Source organism: Akebia trifoliata, chromosome 10 (assembly GCF_017979445.1).
Source record: "Akebia trifoliata isolate Shusen 1 chromosome 10, ASM1797944v1, whole genome shotgun sequence".
NCBI classification, from domain to species: Eukaryota; Viridiplantae; Streptophyta; class Magnoliopsida; order Ranunculales; family Lardizabalaceae; genus Akebia; species Akebia trifoliata.
In genome coordinates, this window is record NC_141384.1 from 4,576,738 (window position 1) to 4,602,788 (window position 26,051).

Sequence of the window (26,051 nt, forward strand, 5' to 3'; positions counted from 1 at the left end):
GATTGAAGTGCAACATAGTTCTACATCTTCTTCTCCACCTTATGTTTTCTTTTATTTACTATTGCTGCAACTTAATCCTTGCGATGATCGGTTAGACTCTCCTTAAAGAAATTAAGGATGCCAAAGCAAGTTCGTTTTAATATTCTTGTTCTAATTCTATTATCTCTGCTTTAATTGTAAACTTGTGAACCCTCTTAAGATGAGATCATCCAACTTATACCTCTAATTCAAGTTTTGATGATTATTGCTTAGATAAGTTCAAGAATAATCATGCTCTGTGATGAATTGAAGTATAAGTTGGGTAATCTCATCTAAATTTAGGATTTACATGGATATTCTTTGGTTAAAATCAATTTCTAATCGATTTTCTTCCAATCCACAGACAATAACTTGTTACGTGGATCGAGTTAAACTTGAAATTATTCAGCCTTATGGATGACTTGCAATGGTTGATTTGAGCTCTCAAAACTCATTTTTCATTATTTTCAATCTCTAATTTCTTGTTTCAATTTCATATACAAATTAGGTGTCATTTTCTATTTTGTTTTTACAAATATGTTTTCAAACTCTGTTTTGATTTTCAATTCGAAGTTTAAGTGAATCACGATTGTCCTTGTAGAACGGATCCTACTTATCCAAGTTTTATTCTTAATATTTGTTCAATATGCAATTTACAAAAGTTTACTATGATCACAAGTTGTGTTGCTTCAGCATCATTAGAACACATGACATGGGCCATGGGTGCCAAAGCGTTGTCAATGACCTCTAACGATAAACAGGGCAGTTCTACAAATTTAATTTAATTCATGAAGAATGACTCAATTTACTTGTTCTCTATAATAATCTTTTTATCAAGGACATACCGATCCAATGCCATAAATCACGATTCCATAAGATTAAATTCATTAAGGACCAAATATATATTAACCACTCCATGAAAATCAATAAAAATAGAAAAATAAAAGTTATTTGGAGAAAATGTACAAAAAATATAAGAATTCAAACAAAGAAAACCAAACTGAAATTGATTTTGATCTTTAATTAAAATCTAAAAAATGATTTGGGAGTTTTAATCTTTAAATGAATAGAAATGTAATCTCAACCAACGTTGTATACTAACCTATATAATCAATAGTTTAGGTTTTATGGATTTAGAATCCTAAAGTTGAAAACTCTAGGATTGATGCTTTAAAACTAAAGAGAGAAACTCACTAGGATTTTAAGGCCCCATTTGATTCAGCTGCCAGAATCTGCTGTCAGCTTTTGCTGTCAGAATCTGCTGTCAGAATCTGCTGTCAGAAGCTGAAACACTGAAAAGCTTGTTTGTTACAGCTTCGTGAAAGTGCTGTGCTGTTGACCAGAATCTAGTAATTATTGTTTGATACAGCTTCTAGAATCTGCTGTTTAGGGTAAAATGACCAGAATACCCTTAAGGTTGATGGAACACTCAAAATGCATAAAAAATTATCAGAATACCCTTATAAATATATAATTACACTAAATATATATAAATATAATAAAATTATATAAAAAACTTTTAAAAATAATTTTATTAATTTTAAAATATTTATAATTCAAAAAAAAAATTATACATTTTTTTTATAATTCTATAGAAATTTCAGCAGCATCTCCTCTTAAAAATGGACATATAAAATTTTCCTGATAAACAAAATACTTGCATAATACGTAATGTTGATAATGCTCCCAAAATGCATAAAAAATTATCAGAATACCCTTATAAATATATAATTACATTAAATATATATAAATATAATAAATTTATATTAAAAATTATAAAAATAATTATTTTAATTTACCAATCTACCATCATCAAGCATACAAGGTGACACAAATGCTTCTAATGTGACATTAAACTGTGGTTTGAGTCCTTTGGATAAATGAGCATAACTATATAGAAGTAAATCAACTTTAGTCCCCACAGACGGACACAAAAAAACAAAACCACAAACAAAAGTCAATGATCACTAAAACCAGAAGCCGCCCATGAGCATGAGTGTAGGACAAATGCAAAATAAGATTATGATCGAGAACAACCACTTCAGGAAAATTCTTGCAAAAATGTCTTCCTTTGATTGATATGTATGAACATGGTTCAAAATTTCAAGAAACATTCCAATTTTGACAGAAACTGGAATGAAACATTAACCCCAAACATGGACTGTTAGGGAATGTTTTGATCGAGAGCATTTTGATTTTTTCCCAATTGAAATATTGTGTTGAAATTAGACATTAAGGCTTGTGTTTAAATAATGGGAAGAATGCAGAAACAAGAATTACAAAAAAGAAAAGGCAGAAGATACAAAGCAAGGATGAATGATTATAAACCAATAAGAGGCAAATATAGATCCCATATCCACTCTATTTCTATTGCAAGTTTCATAGTGTCAGTTATAGCACCACTATTTATGTCTTTACTTGGAACCTATGTTACCTGGAAAAATGAGTACAAAAATTTGAGGTTGGGTATGGGTACAAGTGTTGAACATGCTTGAACGCCATATATTAGGCAACTGGGACACACCTACAAATATTCACTCCATACCACATGTATGACATCGGCTCCACTACAAGATGCATAATGAGCCAAGGCTTGCTTAAGAAGAGAATTTCGCTTCCATGTGTTAATCAGTACTGTGTAGCCACCCCTGCAAGAGACATATATATCAAAGGCTATTTAAATTTCAAACAATAAGAAGATGTATATATATATGGCATTGCACCAACTCAAAAAAATAAAATAAAAATTATAAAAAAGGGGAAACACATAGGAATCATGTCGGTAATAGAGATGAAATCATCATCATCATCAAGCTGTATCCCAAAAATGTGGGTTCAACTGGTCAATTCTATCTAATTCACGTCTTCTGTTTATTCAAGAGTTTTCATATTTGTTGTCACAACCTAAATCTAAATTCATTTTATTCTTTCTCATCTGCTCTTTTTGACCCTTCAACTTACACATTCCTTCTAACTAGAGCTTAGTCGGCCTTCGTTGCACATGATCATACTATCTCAAAATACTTTCCTTAGTTTATCAGCTATTAGGACTACTCCTACATTTTCATGAAAGAGTTCGTTTCTAATTTTATCTTTCCTAGTTATTCTATTCAGCTATTTCATCATCCTTATCTTTACTATGCTCAATCTACGAACTTGTTGTTTCTTGATTGCTCAATGTTTAGCTCCAAACATCAAGCTAGTCTTACTGTTGTACTAGTGAACTCACACCAATGAAGGACTAAAGAAGAATTTATTCCATGTTGCATTGTCTCGAGATTGAAAATTAGGCAATACAAGATTCATGTATTCAACCCATAGTTGAGCTAAAGCTATTTAGATTACGATGATGTTAACTCAAAAACTCATAATATTGAAGAGGACATTAACATTTATTAATGAAATAAATGAATTTAGCATGAAATGGAAACAAGTAGAAAGTATAAGCAGCTAGTGTTTCTCGGAAAATTTAAGACACAAGAAAGATATTCATGCAAGAAACAGAAATCATTTGCACTAAAAAGAACTTATAGATGAAGTTTATTATTGAGATTATTCATGCATGCCCATTAAGATGCATTAAAAACACAAATTTTAGGTGCTAATCTTAAATTTGGACTCCACATATTCATGTGGTTATCATAAACTAGTACTCCAGGATTAAGCTTCAATAAAAAATATGCAAAGTACATCAAATCTATGCATATTCTAGTTCACTAGAAACAAAATGATTAAACATACAAGTGTATGTGTGACTTTACAATGCTATTAAAATGTTTCTTGTAAGCGTAATAGTAATATTCCAGCTTCAGAAGTTTATCATTATTATGTCTTGCTAGGCCTCCAATGCCTTCCATGGTTTGGTATGTAGGAAGCTGGAATAGATCACTCCAATGTAGCAAACTTATACCAGGAACCAGAATGATAATTCAGCAAGTAGAAAAATAGAGAAGATAACCAACTACAAATGCCAAAAAACTTTCATGATTTACCACCAAGGGACAGGTACAACGATCTAGAACTTCACTATGAGGACTGAGCAAATACAAGAGATAATTTTTTTTCCCTACTCCCAACTAAACTCCTTCATTGAACTCTCAATAAGATTTTGAACCCCAATTGGATCTGAACTCCCAAAGAAATCATTGATGCCTTCCCAATATCCAATTTCCAAAACCAATAACATATTGTTGTTTGTTCTCTAATTCTGATGTGGTGTGTAGATTTTTGTGAAGAAAAGAAACATTGAAACAAAAAAAAAATACGAAAATTCGAAACAGTATTAGATCTACCAAAAATTTGGAGGAAATCTAGACTCCTAAGAGCCATACAAGGTAAATCCCATTCTCTAATCTATAATAACTGTTTTAGAGCTTGGAAAGCAAGCTCAAGCCCTTCCCTAAACCAAATACCCCAAACGAAAACAATATTTGATCTACCAAAAAATCGAAACGAAAACAATATTCGATGGAGATGGAGAGAGAGAGAGAGAGAGAGAGAGAGAGAGAGAGAGAGAGAGAGAGAGACCTGTAAGAGTAGATGAGAGAGGCGCAGAGGTCCAACTCCTGCTACAGGCAGATCTGTGAGAGGCTCTATCGAGGAATCTGAGCGAGAGAGAGAGAGAGAGGGGGGGATCTATGCGAGAGAGGAATCTGCGTGAGAGAGAGTGACTGAACAGAGAAGAGAAGAAGAGAAGCAGAGAGAAATCTGTGGGTTCGGTCGATGAAGAGAATAGAGACGAGGGGCAGGGGTTAAACGGTCATTTCAAACGAACCGTTTTTCGGTAATTCGCGTCTCCCGCAAACGCGATTAGAAAAGCGGATATTTGACGCTTTTCACATTTGCGTTTAAAAACGCAATTTCGTACCGCAATTTCCTAACGCGATTTCATAACAAACGATAATTTCGGATGTAACCGCAGATTTTCAGCGCAAACGCACTAAAATCTGCGTTTTGAAGCGGAAACAAACACCACCTAAACCTTCAATATTTGTTTAAATACGCACAATTGAAATCTAGAAGCTATAAAAGGCAAGGACGATTGATGCTTCAAAATAATAAAACTAGATTTGCTAAAAAAAAAATGAACAAAATCTACAATCAAGTTTCAAAATCAGATTTGCTAAAAAAAAAGAAAAAAACTCACAATCTATGAGACCTGAAACCTGAAGAATCCGAAATTGATGATAATTTCGAGTGGTTTGTAGTTGTGTAAGATTTGAAGCACAAAAAAACCTTTGAAACCCTCAAAGTCAGAGAAAGAGAGGGAGATGGTGGAAGCCTCGAAGACGACTTTGAGTAAGTCTCGAAGAAGACGATCGCAACTTTGCAACTTGAAATGGATAGTTCAAAATTGCAGCTTCACAGCATCGCAACTTAAAGGGAGAGAGAAATGGGGGAAGTCTCGAAGTCGATCGCAGCTTAAAAGGGAGAGAGATATGGAGGAAGTCTCAAAAACAGAAATGGCGAAAGTGTCGAAGATTATTGCAACTTCGCAGGCTTTTTCTTATTTTTTTGTTACAAAAATTTTGTTGGAGTGTACAGTGGCACCTATTTGGGCAGCCACAGAAATTTTGTCATTTTTTTTTAATTTTTAACAAAGAACATATTGGGTAGAAAAATCATTTTCTTGTAGTGTACAGTGGTGCCTATTTTGACTGCCGCGAAAAATATGTCACTAAAAACTTGTGTTTTTGTAGTATTCGTTCTCATTAAGATGTCATAGATGCCAAAAGTACCGAAGCTCCCATTTTTCCAAAGTGGTGCATTAACCGAATTTTTCACTGCATTTTGATCATTGCAAATTCACAGTAGGTGATTCAGTGCATTAAAAATGAAGTTGAGATCTCTTGGAAATATTTAAGAATTGTTTGCATGATTTGAAAGAGTAGTTGTCTTTTTGAGTATTTGAAATCTATAGGAGGGACGACATAGAGCAATTGATTTTTTAGCAAGGCAAGGAGTTCACTCCAAGTTGTTTCCATAACTTTTTATGAGCCAAGTGTTCCTCAAGAGCTTGCAACTATTTTAGTTGACGATGTAATAACTTGCAAGTACGTCTGCTTGTAATTGACTTGATTTAATGATAATAATATTGGTGGTGGTGGTGGTGGTGGTGGGAAGATAAAAAAGAACCATCTTTAAAATAAAAGTAAAAATAATTCTTAATTTTTCTATAAAAAAAATCCATGGATTTCTATTTCACGAAAAATATTATCTTATTCATGAGATATTAAAAAAAAGAAAACAGAAAGAAAGAGAGATATATTAATGTTGAAGAGGCTACACAACTTTTATCCTCAAGGTTGAAAATGACTGGTTTTGGAGGGACAAAAGGAGTGTAAACCTTGCTAGAGATGAAGATGAGGGCATTTTAAGTCATTTTCTATTTGTTAGCCTCTCAATGACGATTGTAGTCAAGGGTTGCGTCATCAGTTTGAAAACAGATGTGGGCTTCTCAAATATCCACCATATTAAAACATGAGGGGTATGTCTAAATTATCCTTAAAAATTTAAAATTTTTGTTTGACTTGAATGAGTCGATCCACCCACGAGTTTTAAAACCATAGACTCAACGATGTACCGATTGAATGTAATAAGACCAAAGTCTAGTCAATTATGTTAGTCTTCCTACTCTAACAAGACTCGGGTGGAATATTGAAAAGTGTGCATGTCCACCTTCTCCTGTATGACTACCTCTCTTTTTCTTCTTGATCTTTTGTGCTTGATTAATCTCCTTTGACTGTTCGTGATCAACAGTCTAAAAAGTATGAATGATCTCTTCTTCTATGACTCGTTCTAGAACTTTTGAAGATTTAATCCTAGACGATTAATCAACGGTTTAGAAATTAAGCATGAAATTTTCTATGACTACTCTTATTAGATTAGGTCGTATTCTATTATGTGTACATTGATATACCAGATCATTATCTTAATGTAATATGATTATATCATGTAGTTAAGGTAGTTATTAAAGTATTAAATTCATTAGTATTGTATTATGATGCAGACATTGATACAATACAAACGATATAGCACTCACACGGCTTTAATAATAAATTTAAAAAAAAACCCACGGAACTCATCCTAGAGCTCTGTTATTTGACTGTGTATGACAAATGGGGATGAAAACCTCAAAGAAATTATGTTAATGATGATGGTGGAGAGTGATATATACCCTAGATGATCTTGCACTCATTATGAATACCTACGACATTATCAAGATTAAAAAAAAAAAAAAGAGTCCAGGTCATATGCACCCATGGTGGAGGATCTCACACCTCAACACATGCCACATAAGCAATAATCAAGGACTTCCTTACGTGGCATGTGTTGAGGTGTGGGAGTAGGGTTTCAATCCTTCACTCTGGGTGCATACGATTCGAATTCTAAAAAACAATCTCCTCTCCACCCCTTCCACCCTAGTGATCAATGTAAATGATTGCTGATCAACAATCTAGTTTGAGCTGCTCAAGAATATGATTGTTGATAATAAAAAAAATCTTCTTAATAGCGATTAATGATAGATGACAAGGGATTATTGGTCCATTTTGTATTTTTTAAAAGAAATTTAATACTTATTAATGATCATGGTCTTTTTGTTTTAAGGAAAAAAATTCAGTCCCTAATCACTATTAAAATGTGATCAGTGCAAATATAGTTTGTGAAATATTTATCAAAACAATAAAATATCATTCTAGAAAGTAGCTATTTTTTGAAAATGGTCAGTTTTTGGTTGATTTTCTTTTTTGACTAGTATGGGTAAAACTATAGAATGGACGATGGACTTTAAATGACACGTGGTACTTGTGGACAATTATAAAGACTCCAAACCTTTTTTTCTACACCAACTGTTCCACCTTCAAATCACTATTCATTATTTTAAAATACCATTCAAACATATTTAAAAATTAAAATTAAAAAAAAAATTAAAAAAAAAAAAAAATGTAAGTAATACTATTGGCACTCCAGATTTTACTTATTGTACTCCAAGTAAGAGAGAAAAAGGAATTGCTATTGGCACCCAAACTTTAACTTATTGCACCCTAATTTCTTAAATTATTTATCACACTACAATTAAAAATTAACACGCCCTCCAAACAATACAAAGGTTTGTCTCAAATTATAATCTCAACATTACAAATTACAAAGCATTATAATACTTGTTCAAACAAATTTTATAGTTGTTTACAATTACGATTAGGCTCATTTAAAATCCTAAACCCAAAAAAATATAATAATAATAATAATAATAATCAAGCATTATTCAAATTGTTTGGACCGCGATCAGACCATTATTCAATTTGGTCGGATCATATTATGTTTAATAATATATATATATATATAGGGTCCCGTTCAGCAACAAACATTTTGGCAAAACATTTTTCAAAACATGGGTTAGAGGTTTTGGAATGGGCTGATTTTTGGTGATGATGATCTCTAGGAAATCATCATCACCAAAAATCAGCCCATTCCAAAACCTCTAACCCATGTTTTAGAAAATGTTTTGCCAAAATGTTTGTTGCTGAACATTTCCTATATATATATATATTGGAATTCACAATTAAACGTAATTTTTGAGAAATTTCCATCGAGTTTGATCAATTAATTGATTTGGTTTGATTTTTAAAATATTACATGAAAAGCATTTAAAACTTATAAAGGACAAAAGTGATATTTAAATCATGCTACATGAAAAGAGGAGGCTAAAATTAGTATTTATGGCATTTAAATCTTACAAAATACAAACTAATGAATAGTGATTTAAATGCACTTAATTTCTTCAAATTTGAGCATAGTTGGAATTTGATTCGATTGTCCGAGCCTCCATATTAGGAGTTTTTAAGCACGAATGAGACCAGAAACAAATTAATATAATAAGACCAAAGAGCCAAATTATATATCTCAGTCCTTAATAAGATAAAAGGAAATATTGAAAAATATGCCTGCATGACCACCTGATCTTCTCTATGACTCCCGTTCTTCTTCTTAGTCTTCTGCATTTAATGTCCAATGACTGAGTCATTGACTCACGCGTTTCTTGTTGGAGAAAAAACTTAATAGTAGTCAATGATTATTGATCCTTCTTCTTGGAAAAAAAAAATTAAGGTCCTCTTCACACTATCATCATCACTATTATTTAAAATAAGATCAATGCAAGTACATTTTTGAAAATTGTAAAATACATTTTTGGTAAATAACAATTATTGTCAAAACGGTAAGTGTTTTTTTTTTACAGTAACTAGTAATTAATTTGCCTTTACACTCATTTATTACTCAATTTATTTTATGTACTCGTGTCTGTGTGTGTGTATATATATATATATAGGGAAATGTTCAACACCCTAAGCTTTACCCTACGCTTTAACAAATGTGTTTTGTCCTACATGGGTTAAAAGTTTTGGAATGGGCTGATTTTTGATGAGGATGATCTCTATGATTAAAAGATCATCCACACCAAAAATCAGCCCATTCCGAAATTTTTAGCCCAATGTTTACAAATTGAAAAATCGTGAACCGTCCATTTTTTGTAAATCATTTTTTATGCGGTTAGAAGTTTTGGAATGAGCTGATTTTTGGTGAGAATGATTTCCTTACCATAGAGATCATCCTCACCAAAAATCAGCCCATTCCAAAACTTCTAACTCATGTAGGACAAAACACGCTTCTTAAAGTTTAGGGTAAAGCTTGGGGTGGGGAATGGGACCCATATATATATATATGGGAAATGTTCAACAACAAACATTTTGACAAAACATTTTTCAAAACATGGGTTAGAGGTTTTGGAATGGGATGATTTTTGGTGAGGATGATCTCTATGGTGAGGAGATCATCATCACCAAAAATCAGCCCATTCCAAAACTTCTAACCCCATCAAAAATGGTTTACAAAATATGGACGGTCCACGATTTTTCAACTTGTAACCTGGGGCTAGAAGATTTGGAATAGGCTGATTTTTGGTGAGGATGATCTCCTCACCGTAGAGATCATCCTCACCAAAAATCAGCCTATTCCAAAATCTCTAACCCATGTTTTGCCAAAATGTTCGTTGTTGAACGGGACCCTATATATATATATATATATATATAAGTCGTGTTGGGGTGACAAGATTTACTGTGATTCTCACAATTCTGACGTGGACATGCATACATAACCATAGATGATTTTTACTCGTATCACAAGGAAACACATCTATGGTTATGTGCATATCTCACATCAGACTTGGGAGAATCGCAATAAGTACTGTGTCATTCCAACATTTTCTTATATATATATATATATATATATATATAGGGAGCGGTTCGGCGGCCCTAAAGTCTGCCCAGCATGTTGCCAAGTTTTTCTGTCCATTAGATCTCAACGCATTGAACGGTTGAGAGATGTTTACGGTTTAAGATAAAACGTTACGTTTTTACAAAAAGCCCCCTAATCAATATTATTATTCTTTATTAAATCCCTCATTCTCCTCTTCTTCGAACTCTCTGTAACGAAAACCCATAACCCAGCTTCTTTGAAATCTCTCTCTCTCTCTCTCTCTCTCTCGTTTCAGATCGAAACCCCCTTGATACGAAACCCTCTCTCTCTCTCTCTTTCTCAGGTTTCATATCGAAACCCCCTTGGAACGAAACACCCGTCCTCTCTCTCGTATTCACACACTTGGGTGCAGAAACTCTTACTCTGGTGAGAAGTGTATTTTGAAGTATATATGTACACATCTGATTAGATTGAAAATGGTAACTCAATCCGAATACCAAAAGAATGGTCTTCATAATATCTAGGTTCGTGGCTAATGACCATACCCTTTTGCAGAGGGGTCATATTTCCAAACCGAAAGCTTATACTTTGAGGGCCCTCGTGAACATTTAATGCAGCTCCTACACCATGGCAAGTCCCTAACCAACAAAAAAAAAAAAAACTAATTTTTTTAGTGTTTGATAAGAACATCCCTTTAATTACAGATGACAATGAAATTTTTTTTGCAAGAAAAGTATATGGAATCCAGGAAGAGTACCATGCCGGTAATCAAGTCCAATCTTCCATAAAAAAGAGCGGGCAAAGGCATCCAATACAAAACCAGGAGTAGATTCTGGAAAACTGCCTGATCAAGGGCTATGTGACCCTGTAAAAGGCGTGTGACTTCAGTCATGTTTTGAGCAAACTAACTAATGCATCCATTCAAAATCTACCTATATAAATTTCACGGCTTTTAAGACTCAAGCAAATCGACCTGTAATACTTGGGTGAAGCATTCTTTTTGTCGTGAAGTAGGTTCACCAAAATGTATTTGAGAGAGAGAGAGAGAGTACAAAGAAGCTGGGTTATGGGTTTTCATTACAGAGAGTTCGAAGAAGAGGAGAGTGAGGGATTTAATAAAGAATAATAATATTGATTAGGGGGCTCTTGTAAAAACGTAACGTTTTAACTTAAAACCGTAAACATCTCTCAACCGTTTGATGCGTTGAGATCTGATGGACAAAAAAACTTGGCAACATGCTGGGCAAACTTTAGGGCCACCGAACTGCTCCCATATATATATATATATATATGAGTGAGAGAGTGTTCACTAATCAAAGTTTTGTCTTATAAGGTAAAAAAATTTCTGAATGAATTGAATTTTAGTAAAGATGATCTCCTTACCATAGAGATCATCCCATTCCGAAACTTCCCGTAATAATGAAAAATGTTTGGAATCGATAAAAAAGAAAAAAAAAAAAAAAAAAAAAGAGTTGTTCTAAACAAACTTCTTTCAACATTGTACTCAACTCTGCACTGATATGGCAATGCGCAACGAATTACAAATTTTTTTATTTATAAGTTGTTGAGATCTAAATACAAATGATTGATAAGTTGGCTAGTTTCAATCTAGTTGGGATGTACTCAATTTATTGGGATGCAATTCCTGGCCCCTACAAAAAATGATGTATATATTCAAATTCTTATTTATTACTTAGTTTATTTGATTTTCTCATGTATTGGTGTTTAAGTTAACTTGAAAATTAAAAAAAAAAATTCTTTTATATTATCAATTATTTTATTTTATAATTAGATTTTTTCTGCTTTTATTCTAAAAAATCTCCAAAGTAATGCCAGGCCCCGCCCGAATCAACTAGCCTATTTAGCGAAAGGGTGGGAGAATCCGGGTCACCCCAGCATTACCCTTTAAAACCCGTCCATCACGTTGCATTCAATATTTTACCAGATCAAATATTAGTCATATCTCTCTCTCTCTCTCTCTCTCTCTCTCTCTCTCTCTCTCTCTCTCCATAGATGTATATATAAGAGCATTTTAGGCATTACGAGAAAACCATCCTTCTTGCGGCCCCTTTTCTCTTCTCACCAAACATAACTGAATTTCTTTCTTCTCAGCCCACATGAAGAACTCGAACCAAATTCTTTCTTCTCTCTTCTTCTTTTTCTTCTTCTTACTCTCTTGGAAGATCTTCTTCAGTAGTATGTCGGTCATGGCTTATCAACACACACCTCGGTTGGAGTTTAATGTTGGAGTGGTCCTTGATATGGAAAGTTCAGTGGGAAAGGTAGGGTTAAGCTGCATGTCATTGGCACTTTCTGACTTCTACACTACTCACAGTTTCTACAAAACAAGATTGGTTCTCCACACTAGGGACTCAAAGAAAGATGTCCTTGGTGCTGCATCTGCAGGTATTTTACTCTTTTTTTTTTTTTTTTTAGATACCTTTTAATTTTAACTTTAAGTGAGACTAACCAGCCAGACTTATAGGTTGCATTTTTATTAGGGTGCAACTTGGTTTGATTCGGTTCAGTTTAAGGTCAAATTGGAACCGAATCAATATAGATCGGTTCTACTAAATAAGAACCAGAATCGAACCAAATTCCATTGGAACCAAACCAACCCAAACCAAATTAAAGTCGGTTTGGTTTGATTCGGTTCCACAGATTGCAAATATTTTATAAATTATAAATAATATTTTTTAATAAAAAAATAAACATAAAATTTTATATAATAAACCACAAATCTATTTATAAAAAGTCATTAGTTTATCCATAAAAGTTCACTAATATATGTACTAACTCTTAAAATAATTCTTAATAATTATTATATATATTTATTGCATAGGGATTCGATTCTTGGATTGGCTCAGTTCTATACAAGCTTGATCCGAGAACTGAACCAAACTGATCGATTCTCCATTTTCGTAACTCGAAACCAAACCGCAACTTATTTCAAACCGAACCAAACCACCCCAAAGCTATCGATTTGATTCGATTCTCGGTTTGAATCGAACCAAATTGCACACAAAACCTTCCTTATTAGAGTTGAAGGGAGCCTTTATAAAAGTCAAACCCATGTCCTTTTTAAAAGTTAAATACTTATAATACCTTCCATTTTTTAAATCAAATACTTATTTCATTATCTCTCTTCTCAACATCCATTGTCTCCTCAAAATATGATTGGGTCAACATGACACACTTGACAATCCAACACCATAACCTCTAAATTTCAAGGTCAAAAAATAAATAAAAAAAGCAACAGCAAAATCTGCCTGATAAATATCTAATTTTTAAGCCATTGAAAAATTCTACTAGTCTAATATGAGTCACATTGCTCGACTAATTAAAATTTTTTTTAATCAAATTAAAGAGTTATCCCATTTAGTCTTGGGCCTAATTGATCAAGTTGAATTGAATCCTGATTTTCAAGATGACTTGGATTAGTTTTAAAACAATGATTTTTTATTGTTGTTTCCTTCCTTATCTTTTATTTTAAAGGAAAATGTACAGGACACTACATTAGACACTAAACTGATGTGGAGTTGTGAATGGAGCCAGAGATGCTTTTCCTCAGTATATAGGAGCAAAAAGCATCTATCCATGGTATTGTGCACACCTTCACGTCAATGAAGTGTCTAACACAATGTCCTCCACAGTCACTCAAGGACAACTCTATTTAAAAACTATTAGAACGTGGCATGTGCAAGTGCACATGTATACAAAAGGTTTATTTGTAATTTAAAATATTGATTAAAGAGTTTTTGGAAAACAAATTGTAAAAAAAATATTTTTATAATTTTGAAAATTAAACAAATGCAGGTTGCAATTTTCACTTTTTTTTTTCACTAAAATGACTTTGATTATATTAAATTTAAATATAAAAGTAGGCATTTATGACCACTCAAATTTTAGTGTCGAAACACTTCTACTCCGCCTTCTCTCATTCTAATAGTAAAGATAAGGGCCGTGATAATCTGACTACTCCATGTGATATACTCAATCGACTCCCTTGACGTGACATGGACGATAATCCTCAATCTATACTCCTCGGAAAACACAATTGCACATCCCATGAAAAATGCAGTTGTGTATCCCAAGGAATATACATCTATTGTTCTAACATGTCACATTAGAGGGAGTCGATTGAGTGTGCACCTGGGTAATCCGATTATCACACTTCTAAAGATAAGGGATGTCTTTTTCATTTGGTTTTGTTAAGAAATGAGGGTATTTAAATCATCATCATTTATTTTTCGAGATAGACTAGTCTAACTAAAATAGTCAACTTCATGCCCCAACCGGAATTTGTCGTTTTAAAGGTTAGGTGCTAACCTGATGAATCAATAACAGCCACACAAATGACCCTTGAGACACACGTTCAAATCACTCTATTATTTAGAAATAAACCTGTAAAATTTATAAAATTATTTACAAGTCTTTTATCAAATAAAGGAAATTTCCTTGTTTCTCATCAACGTCTTTTTCATTCTCTCGTGTCTCTGTCTACTTATCTTTCTCTCTCACAAATATCTCTCCATCGCTACGCCTCTCTCTCTCTCTCTCTCTCAAAATTCGTATGTTTCTGTGTATGTTTATTGACTAAATGTCTTCATATCAGATTCCTAAAACTCTGCTGTTATTTTTGTGAAGAAGATAGTGTGAAAATTGGATTTACTGGAATTTCTAATCTGGGGAATAATTCGGAAACTCATTTGATTGGGAGATTTGGACTTAAGAATCATGGCTGTTCATTTGTTTGAGTTAGATGTCTTTCAATAAATTTAATGAGGGGAAATACTGAAAAAGGGAATTTTCTGGAGAGGTTTAAAAGCATAAAACATATTTCGATCTTTGAAAGTCTAACCAAATTCAGTGTTTGTGTATGTTCATTGGATAAATTCATCATCTTAAAGATTCTCAAAATTCTGACGTTATTTTTTGTGAATAAAACATATTTCCATATATAAATATATATATATATGGGTCAGGTTCAAGGGCCATATGAGAAAACATATAAGAAAACTTTCGACGGTAAATAAAATTTTAAAATATGGGTTAGAAATTTTGGATTGAGCTGATTTTTTGTGAGGATGATCTCTATGATGGGAAGATCATCCAAAAAAAAAATCAGCCCAATATGAAACTTCTAACCCCATTAAAAGTGATTTAGAATGTGGACCGTCGATTTTTTACCAATTTTTATCACTAATTTGTAAATCACTTTTGATGGATTTAGAAGTTTCTGATTGAGCTGATTTTTTGTGAGGATGATCTTCTCATCATAGTGACCATCCTTGCAAAAAATCAGCTCAATCCAAAACCTCTAACCCTTATTTTGAAAAACGAAAGTTTTCTTATATGTTTTCTCATATGGCCCTAGAACCTGACCCTCTATATATATATATATGGAAATTTTCGGCACCAAACATTTTGGCAAAACATATTTCAAAACATGGGTTAGAAGTTTTGAAATTAGCTGATTTTTGGTGAGGATGATCTCTACGGTGAGGAGATCATCATCACCAAAAATCAGCTCATTCCAAAACTTCTAATCCCATAAAAAATGGTTTACAAAAAATGGACGGTCCACGATTTTTCAACTTATAAACATGGGGCTAGAAGTTTTGAAATGGGCTAATTTTTGGTGAGGATGATCTCCTCACCGTAGAGATCATCCTCACCAAAAATCAGCCCATTCTATAACTTCTAACTCATGTAGGACAAAAATGTTTGGTGCTGAATGAGACCCATATGTATATATATATTGGGGGCGTTCGGATGATAATCTTAGGCCGACAATGTTAGTTGACAAAATTTTTCTTAAATAACTTAAAAGTTTGGGATTGGGTTGACTTTTTGTGAGGATGATTTATCTGTTGAAGAGATCACTCTCACAAAAATCAGCCTAATCTGAAACTTTCAACCCATAAAAAATGATTTATAAATTTACAATAAAAATTGACAGTCCACAATTCTTCACCTTTGTAAACTACTTCTGATGGGGTTAAGAATTGTGAACTCGACAATTAATAAAAAGCGTCGAGTTCGATGGTTATAAAAAGTAATAAACTCAACAATAAATAAAAAAGTGGTGAGTTTGCCAGTAGCCATCGACCATTAAGAAAGACAAAAGTTTACTAAATGTTCTGTCAAGTCTACATGCAATACTAGGAGAACTCTATAAAGTACTTGAAGGAATTTGACTATGTTAGTTAGCGTAGAGTTTTTGTCCACAAGGAACACCTGGAAATGTTCGTACAGAAAGGGGAGTTTGAATATGTTAGTCAGCTTAGAGTTTTTTTTTTTCACGACTCAAATTGTAACAAGGTTGATCTTGAAAAATTGAACGTTGATTTCATGATTCAAGTTCAAATGCGGAGACCAACAATTTTCAAACATTTTATCTTGACGATTGTAAAAGTTGATCTTGAAAATTGGAACAAAGGTCAATTTCGATGATTTAAATTGTTCATCATCACAATTATTTTGTATCATCAATCTCACCAATTGAAGGGGGATAAATGGACCATCAAGTGAACGTGGAAATTTAGGGGGTCTTTAGAAAAAAGTACCTCCTACAGGGTGCACTAAGTAATTTTCCATAATTACTTAGGAAAAGGATAATTTAAATATTTTGAAAACAAGTTCAGCATCTTAATTTCGTTTCATAATATTTCTCCGAAACTGATGATATGCACCTTAATGTAATCTTCGGTTATAGACTAATAGAAAATGAACTTAGTTGTTTTTTGACCTCAAAATTAGTCAACTTTGACCCTTAGATCTTTTATCTTCAACCTTGCTTAATACTCTATCTAGTTCGTATACAAATCTCAAGATAAGATAGGATTTTTTGGAGAAATAGAAAATGATGAAATTTTTAGTAAAAATTCAAGAAGTTTTTACAAGGACTGAGACAAATTTGGAAACAAGGAATTTAAGATAAGTTTCAATAGTTTAGCATAAAGGTTAAATAACATGAAAATGACGAATGGAGAGAAAAATCAAGGGATTTTTGCTTAAAGATTGAAGATGGGGATATTTAGCATTAATCTACAACAAAAGTCCGAAGTAAGGGCCATGTCATCCATTTGAAAATAGACAGGTATCTCAAATATTCACCAAATTAGAGGGGTATGCCTAAATCAACTCTTTTTTAAACCTCTTCTACTAGTTTAATATCTTTCCAAAACCACTTGGTTTTTCTTTTCAAAAGGAGTGGAGGTCTCAAACACCGCATAAGAATTTGGGCAAGATTTGGAAACAGATTTAGTGGAAAAATTCAAATTAATTCTCTAACAAGAACATCAGATTTAGTGAATTAGTTATAAGCTGTGAAATACTTGTTGATTGCTTGTTTCGAACATTTGATTTCCTTCATTAATAACTTTTATTCTCATCAAATACAGCTCTAGACCTTTTAAAAAATGTGGAAGTGCAAGCCATCATAGGACCATTATCATCATCACAGGCCAATTTCATTGTTGAGCTTGGAAACAAAACTCAAGTGCCCATTATTTCTTTCTCTGCAACAACTCCTTCTCAATCTTCCACTCGAACTCCTTACTTCATTAGAACAGCACCAAATGATTCCGCTCAAGTAAAAGCCATTGTTGCCATTGTTCAAGCTTTTGGATGGAGGGAAGTCGTACCCATCTATGAAGACACGGATTATGGAAATGGAATCGTACCTTATCTAACCGATGCTTTCCAAAATATAGATACCAAAGTTCCTTACAGAAGTGCCATTCCTCTTTCAGCCACGGATGATCAAATCCTTGAAGAGCTTTACAAGTTGATGACAATGGAGACTAGAGTCTTCATTGTACACATGAAGATGTCTCTTGGTTCACGTCTTTTCCTTAAGGCGAAAGAGGCAGGAATGATAAGAAATGGGTACTCATGGATTATCACAGATGGAGTAACTAATCTTTTAAGTTCCATGGATTCCTATGTCATCGATTCAATGCAAGGAGCATTGGGTGTAAGGCCTTATGTTCCGAGATCAAAAGAGCTTGAAAGTTTTAGAGGTCGATGGAAGAAGAAATTCCTCCAAGAGAACCCTAATGTCGCAAGAGCCAAACTAAGCATTTTTGGGTTATGGGCTTATGATACAGTTTGGGCATTAGCAATGGCAGCAGAGAAAGTTGGGTGTGCAAACTCTCACTTGTTGAAGCCAAAAGTTATCAACAACTCGAGTGAACTTGCAACAATAGGACTTTCTCAGATAGGCCCCAAACTTTTGCAAGTGATTTCGAAGACTAGATTTAAAGGCTTGAGTGGGGAATTTGTTCTTGTCAATGGGGAAATACAAACGTTCGCCTTTCAGATACTTAATGTGATTGGTAATGGGGGGAGAGAGATCGGGTTTTGGTCTCCAACATCAGGAATTTTGCGGAGCATAAACACGAGTAGTACAAGTATGTACACAAATTCTAAAGCCAATCTCGGAGCAATCATATGGCCTGGTGATTCTACCGTTATGCCTAAGGGTTGGGTAATTCCCACAAATGGGAAAAAATTGAGGATTGGAGTCCCAATAAAGCAGGGTTTTCATGAATTTTTAAAAGTGAAATGGGACAATACTACTAACTCAACGACAGTCACAGGATACTGCATAGATGTGTTCAATGCTGTCATGGACAGATTACCGTATGCCGTCTCTTACGAGTTCATTCCCTTCCAGAAACCTGATGGTAAAACTGCTGGGACATACGACGATCTGGTCTATCAAGTGTATCTTAAGGTCAGTTTGAATATTTTTCAATTAGTTTTCTTGTTTTTAGTCTTTCAGCTTAAACAGGAATACTTTTGATTTCTAAACAGAATTTTGATGCCGTTGTTGGAGATACAACCATACTAGCCAACCGATCCCAGTATGTAGATTTTACATTACCATATACTGAGACGGGGGTATCAATGCTCGTGCCTGTCAAAGATGACGAGAACAAAAATAATGCGTGGATTTTCTTGAAGCCTTTAACTAAAAATCTTTGGTTAACAGTTTTTGCCTTCTTTATATTCACCGGTTTTGTGATTTGGGTACTTGAACACCGAGTAAATGATGAATTTAGAGGACCAGCAACTCACCAGTTTGGCATGATGTTTTGGTTCTCCTTCTCGACACTCGTTTTCGCTCATAGTAATTTTTCTTCCATCTCTTTATATTAACAAATTATTAATTTCTATAGAGATCCTTCAGAATCTCTATTGTAACAATATCTAGAAACCTAAAGCAATATCTCCATATTTATTTTTCTTGATAATTCAATGTAACTGTTCTCATGAGTGCAGGGGAGAAAGTGGTGAGCAACTTGGCTAGGTTTGTGGTGATCATATGGATTTTTGTTGTGCTAGTACTCACATCCAGTTACACAGCAAGCTTGACATCAATGTTGACGGTTCAACAACTTCAGCCAACAATCACTGATATTAAACAACTTATAAAGACCGGTGAACTTGTTGGGTATCAAGAAGGTTCATTTGTGTTTGGGCTCTTGAAACAAATGGGGTTTGATGAACCCAAGCTCAAGTCCTATAAGTCTACCGAAGAGTTCGAGCAAGCTTTAGCAATGGGGAGTCAAAATGGTGGCATTGCCGCTGTTTTTGATGAAATCCCATATATTAAGCTCCTAGTTGCAAAATATTGCGCTAAGTATACTATAGTCGGATCTACGTATAAGACCGATGGACTCGGCTTTGTAAGTCTTTCCCTGCATCCATCTACTTCACCACCACCACCACCAGTATATAATTTATATAAGGGTTGGGGGATGCTAATGTTGGCCAATACAAGCATTGGGTGTTAGCAACGTCCCATTTTTATTTTTATTTTTATTTTTTGGAGAAATCCCTAAAAAAGGTTTTCTTGTTTCCTTTTAGCTTGTAAAAAAATTTATCGGTTTTATTTTCATTGTGCATTGACATTTTGTGATATATGTCGAAGTGTCGTTGCAATGAAATCGAAGTCCATGCTTTTTAAAAATAGAAAACAAAGAATTTCATTTTAGGTATTTTTACGAAGAACATGTAATCAAATTAGGTTAATAGCATCTAACAGTTGAATTGATCGTTTTGCATTTCCCATAAATATTGAAATATGGATGGTTTTTTAAATCTTAGTTTTTTCCTTGAAATTTCTATACTTTTTGCAGGTGTTCCCAAGGCGTTCTCCTCTAGTACCTGATGTTTCGAGGGCAGTTCTAAATGTAACAGAGGGAGATGAAATGGAACAAATTGTGAAAAAGTGGTTTGGACAAGATACAAGTTGCCCAGACCCGAACAACACAGTCTCTTCAAATAGTCTCTCTCTTAGTAGTTTCTGGGGTCTCTTTCTCATCGTTGGTGTCTGTTCAATTTTAGCCTTATTTATATACTCGGTTATTTTCTATTACAACCATAAGCCTATATGGAGAGAGATTGATCCTGAAAAATCAATTTGGCAAAAAATTTGTGTTATGGCAAGACAATTCGATCAAAAAGACCTCTCTTCACATGCTTTCAGAAAAATGGATCTTCGGAATAGACCTAATATCGAGGGTGCAAGTGGTGAAGCTTCACCGAATATTAATGCTCCAGCGAGTCCATCAAGCTTTCCCTACCAGACAGAAGGAACATCCACTCCCTTGGAAGACCTATTGGCAACTCATGATCAGACCCATAAATGTTAACCACTCAAAGAGATGATGCCTTCCATTGAGTTTAGTAATCTAAATAGAGAGAGAGAGAGAGAGAGAGAGAGTATTCATGTAACCATTAGTTTTATATAATGAGCCAAATAACCGCAAGTATTGCCTTTATTCAAGACTATAAGATATTCGTTAATTTATGTTGAGCTTTACCCGTAAGACTTATTTATCACCCATCACTCTGTCCGCAATGGTTACTGTTCTTCTGCAAAAATCCGGATGATATCATCAGTTTGATAGGGAGAGATTATTGGGAACATTCGCAGATTTTATGTGGAATACTTGCGAGGAAAGAAGAAAAAAACAGAAATTAATAATTCATTGAAGATCACATATAACCATTTTCGTAGTAAAATCCTTCAAATTCCGGTCTAGCCTAAATTGATCACGGCTAAATTGAGGTCTATTTGAGTTGAGCTACTCAAATTCTACACATCATGCAAGTATAAGATCTATCATCTCTCAAGGTAGAGAATCATTAAAATCTCTTCATCTAATTGGTGATACATATTTGTCAATCTAATTAACAATCAATTTGTAAAGACTTGGACTTTTTCACTTAATTTTGCCCAATGGACCCCTAAAGACCAAATCCATCCTGAAACTCAATTCACCAAAACCCAATCCAAACTCTACAATCATTATCTACAAACGCATCTCTTAAAATCACTCATTAATTCTCTTTTCTATGTTTCAAGAATAATAATAATAATAATAAACTCAATTTTCTCACTCATGTTTTCTCCACTATAATTAAATAATCCATTCATTTTTCCTATAAAACCCCATCAATTACATACCTTACAAACCAAAAAAACACTTTCATATCCATTTTCATTTCTTTTCCCCTCAACTTCTTCTCCTTTTGCTTTTATTTTGAGATCTTGATCTCTTATAAATATTAGATAGGTTAGGATAATTTTAATTTTGCAAGTAAGTAGAAGGAAGGTCTCGACGTCATTGTAACGCACAGATCAAGATTAGTCGAAGTCTTAATTTTCGCTATCTCTTTCTATTTTCTTTCATTTTTATTTTAATTTGTCACGTTGAACTTGCGATGACTTACGGCTAGACTTTTCCTGTTTAAAGAATTGAAGGAGCCATGAGCAAGTTCTGTAGTGTTAGTTTAGTATTTAATTTATGTCCTAAAACATGTTGAAGAATAATAAGGTTTATTTCATAATTAAATTCTAAATTATAATTTTTTTTAATTTTCCTATCACATTTCTTTATCGATAATTCTCGAGTTATGTCCTTTTATATATAATTGGTCTAAAAGTAGATCTCCTTAGAAAACAAAATTCGACAGAACGTCATTTATATTTCGAACATGTGGAATTATGACGTACTTGATAAGAAACAATTTATAATATAAAGAGAAGATCTCCATGAAAAAAAAAATCCATAGAAGAAAAGCACATTAATCATTCATATTAATATGTTTAAGATGAACACTTTTTTACCTTCTAATAAAAAAAATAATTGCATCACATCATTGGTCGCCTCCCTTCAATATATATATATATATAGGGTCAGGTTCAAGGGCCATATGAGAAAACATATGTAAAAACTTTCGTTTTTAATAAAATTTTAAAATATGGGTTAGAAATTTTGGATTGAACTGATTTTTTGTGAGGATGATCTCTATGATGGGAAGATCATCCAAAAAAAAAAAAAATCAGCCCAATCTGAAACTTCTAACCCCATTAAAAGTGATTTAGAATGTGGACCGTCGATTTTTTACCAATTTTTATCACTAATTTGTAAATCACTTTTGATGGATTTAGAAGTATCTGATTGAGCTGATTTTTTGTGAGGATGATCTTTTCATCATAGTGACCATCCTTGCAAAAAATCAGCTCAATCCAAAACCTCTAACCCTTATTTTGAAAAACGAAAGTTTTTTCATATGTTTTCTCATATGGCCCTTGAATCGCCCCCATATATTTTCAAAATAAGAGTTAGAGGTTTTTGATTGAGCTGATTTTTTGCAAGGAAGGTCACTATGATGAAAAGATCATCCTCACAAAAAATCAGCTCAATCAGAAACTTCTAAATCCATCAAAAGTGATTTACAAATTAGTGGTAAAAATTGGTAAAAAATTGACGGTCCACATTCTAAATCACTTTTAATGGGGTTAGAAGTTTCAGATTGGGCTGATTTTTTTTTTTTTTTTTTGGATGATCTTCCCATCATAGAGATCATCCTCACAAAAAATCAGGTCAATCCAAAATTTCTAACCCATATTTTAAAATTTTATTAAAAACGAAAGTTTTTACATATGTTTTCTCATATGGCCCTTGAACCTGACCCTATATATATATTTAAGAAACATTGGCAATCATAATAATCATATAAAATAAATATGAAATAATGATTTCAGACTTAACAAAAAGTAATAAATATATGAAAGCAACATTGGCAATCACAGTAATTATCATCATCCTAAGCAGAAACATTGAAACCTTACGCATAGGGACCTGATCCAGATTAGTGCAATAGTATAAAGCCATGTGAAAGTGGTCAATTATTTTCCTACTTTTTCAAATTTTATTTAAGACATTGTTTTGTATGGTTTATCTGAAACCATATCTTGAATTGCAATAGATTCAAGATATGGATTGGATTCTGTGTTGGATCCGATCTGATCCATTTGACAACCCTACCAGTATGAACAACCAATAGTAATTGTCAAGCCGAAAAGAAGCATTTAAAATAAATAAAGTTTTAGTTGAGTTGGATTACATGTGGGATTAACATGTAAGACCAAGCCTAACTACAATGTCAAAAGTACTTTGAAAATTTTGAAGGTAATGTTAGGGACAGTAGAGCAATTATGGTGAGGATGAATTTAACAAGGATGGACAAGGAGAAAATACCCACCAGGTTTCCTTCCACAAAATTGATCTTTTTGTCCCACGTGAAGATAACTCCTCCAGCTGTGCCAATTGTAGGAAAAAAACACCCACCATTTATAAGAATTACCTTATCAAGATCATAAACTAGAAATTTGTTCAATAAATCAAATCCAGCATCAGAGAGAATTGGAGATCCGGTGAAAGAAGTAGCTGGGAAGGTTATACCTAAAATAAACAGGTCAGTGGTTAGAAGTTTACAACAAATATGAAATGTATACGGCACAACTGAAAAAATGCCAAGTACGCAACCCAGAAAGCCTGACAGAATCACCTAAAACCCTGGGAAAACATAAGCTAGACTAAGAACACTGAATTTCATGGTGAAATAATATTGGAAATACTTACGGTTTCTTAACAAAGTTAACCATCACCCCGGGCAATTTGGAAAACCCTGGCCAAATAATCTCACTGGGTATGCCAAGAATACTAAATATCCGCAAATGGAAATAAAAAATACAAACTGGTGAGACCAACCCAGCAAAGATGAAGAAGATTAGCGTGATAGAGATTTACCTTGTCAAGCTAATCAACTTCGGTTTTCCCACTGAATAATGGTTCTTTAGCTAAAAGTTCGGCCATTATGCAACCCGACGTCCACATATCAATAGCTGTTGAATATTGGTTTGATCCTAATAGAAGTTCGGGTGCGGCCCTGCAATGTAAACAAAAGCAGCACACAATTATATGTAATAGCCAAGAAGAATGTCCCATGAATGGTAGTGAAAATGTACAATAGTAAAAGTTAGATTAAAAAATTTGAACCAGATTCACCAAGAAACATAAGGAATGGAGTTGTTCCCTACCAAGAAACAAAAGACACGAAGTAAAATGAACATTACTTGGATCTCTCAAACAAGAGAAGTAAAAAAATAACAATCCACTACTCACAATCCGCACTCTGATATTATTTTGGTTATCTATTATTCTTTTCCGCTGCCATATTATTATTTGTATCACCGTATAATCATACTTATGTTAATATTATGTTTCGATAGTATTTTTAATGCCTTGGATTCTGACATGGAATCATGGGATTCATGTTTGAATTTAGGGGCGCCACAATCTTACTTTGGAATGGAGGCTATGTCTGAAGTCCAAGTCCAAGGAAATAAACAAGTGAGCTGCATCATATAATCTGAAGTGAACATAAGCTAAAACCAAAAGGTAAATCGATCAGCTCAATATGGGAACCGTTAATATGCAACTAGCTTACTTACGTCATTAAGAGAAAATTTTGGTGTATTCCCATATCCGTACAACCAACTACAATTGTTAAATAGGTAATAATGGCCATCATGTCTAAAAATTTTCTTGGCCATCATCTACAAAAAGCTGAAAAGAAAAGGAAAAAGGCATCATAGAATGGACAAGAATGTCGTCTTAGCGAGTGGAAATACTAACTGACAAGTAAACAAGTATAAGCATTCAATTAAAAGAAAAGAGCCAACTAAAAAAATGCATCAAATATATAGGGGGTCTATGTGGCTTCATCAGATTCTTCTCATATAGCCATACTTCTTATCTGAACACATTATTTGACTAGATTTCATACATAACTCTGCTTTTTGCTCAATATTCATTCAATTCAGGTTACAAATCATACACCCCTCCAGGATACAAAATCCAACATCCAAATTAAAGTAAACAAACACAGGAGCCACCACAATCATTCCAAACGGGATAACAAATTCAGCGCGGACAGAAGTTTAAGTTTCTATCATGATAAGGGAAAATGCTGCAAAGGAACAACAAATGATGTTTTCCTCAAATTAACAGAAATGGCAAGATCACTTTTGACCTTATAGAGATTAAAAAAAAAAACCTTTTACGGAGTCTAGAGCTAACAAATCATAATCCGAAACTAGGCCAACCTGCTGCCAGGAATAACCAATAAATATTCAAATATTCAAATTTAAATAACAAATGCACTGAACAGATTTAATGCTATAAATATTCAGAAATAAATAAATAATTACAAAAGATCTAATTCAATTGATAACATTTCTTTAAATAGAGACCTAAGAATATTTGATATGTGAGAGGAATATAATACATGAATTATTGGAAAAGACTACAAACAAAAAACAAAAATATATAAGAAAAGAAGAACAGTAAGAGTAGATTGTGGCTAGAAAAATGAAAGACGGTCACTAGTTCGTAAACACAATGGACTGC

General features: G+C 33.5%; 1 protein-coding gene and 1 long non-coding RNA gene across 2 annotated transcripts; one reads left to right on the top strand and one right to left on the bottom strand.

The window, feature by feature from the left end:
* Positions 1-2,351: 2,351 nt before the first annotated feature.
* On the bottom strand, positions 2,352-4,971 carry LOC147392869 (uncharacterized). The gene is made up of 2 exons (XR_015182282.1): positions 4,546-4,971; positions 2,352-2,666 (listed from the first exon to the last, which is right to left on the bottom strand). It is a non-coding gene; the product is annotated as an uncharacterized LOC147392869 (long non-coding RNA).
* Positions 4,972-12,330: 7,359 nt separating this feature from the next.
* LOC147392870 (glutamate receptor 2.7-like) lies at positions 12,331-21,004 on the top strand. Its single transcript, XM_086454978.1, has 5 exons — positions 12,331-12,678; positions 17,679-19,015; positions 19,096-19,411; positions 19,564-19,970; positions 20,424-21,004. Exons 1-5 carry the CDS (start codon positions 12,390-12,392, stop codon positions 20,937-20,939), a joined length of 2,865 nt encoding a protein of 954 aa, XP_086311104.1. The 5' UTR covers positions 12,331-12,389; the 3' UTR covers positions 20,940-21,004.
* The last annotated feature ends 5,047 nt before the right edge of the window (positions 21,005-26,051 follow it).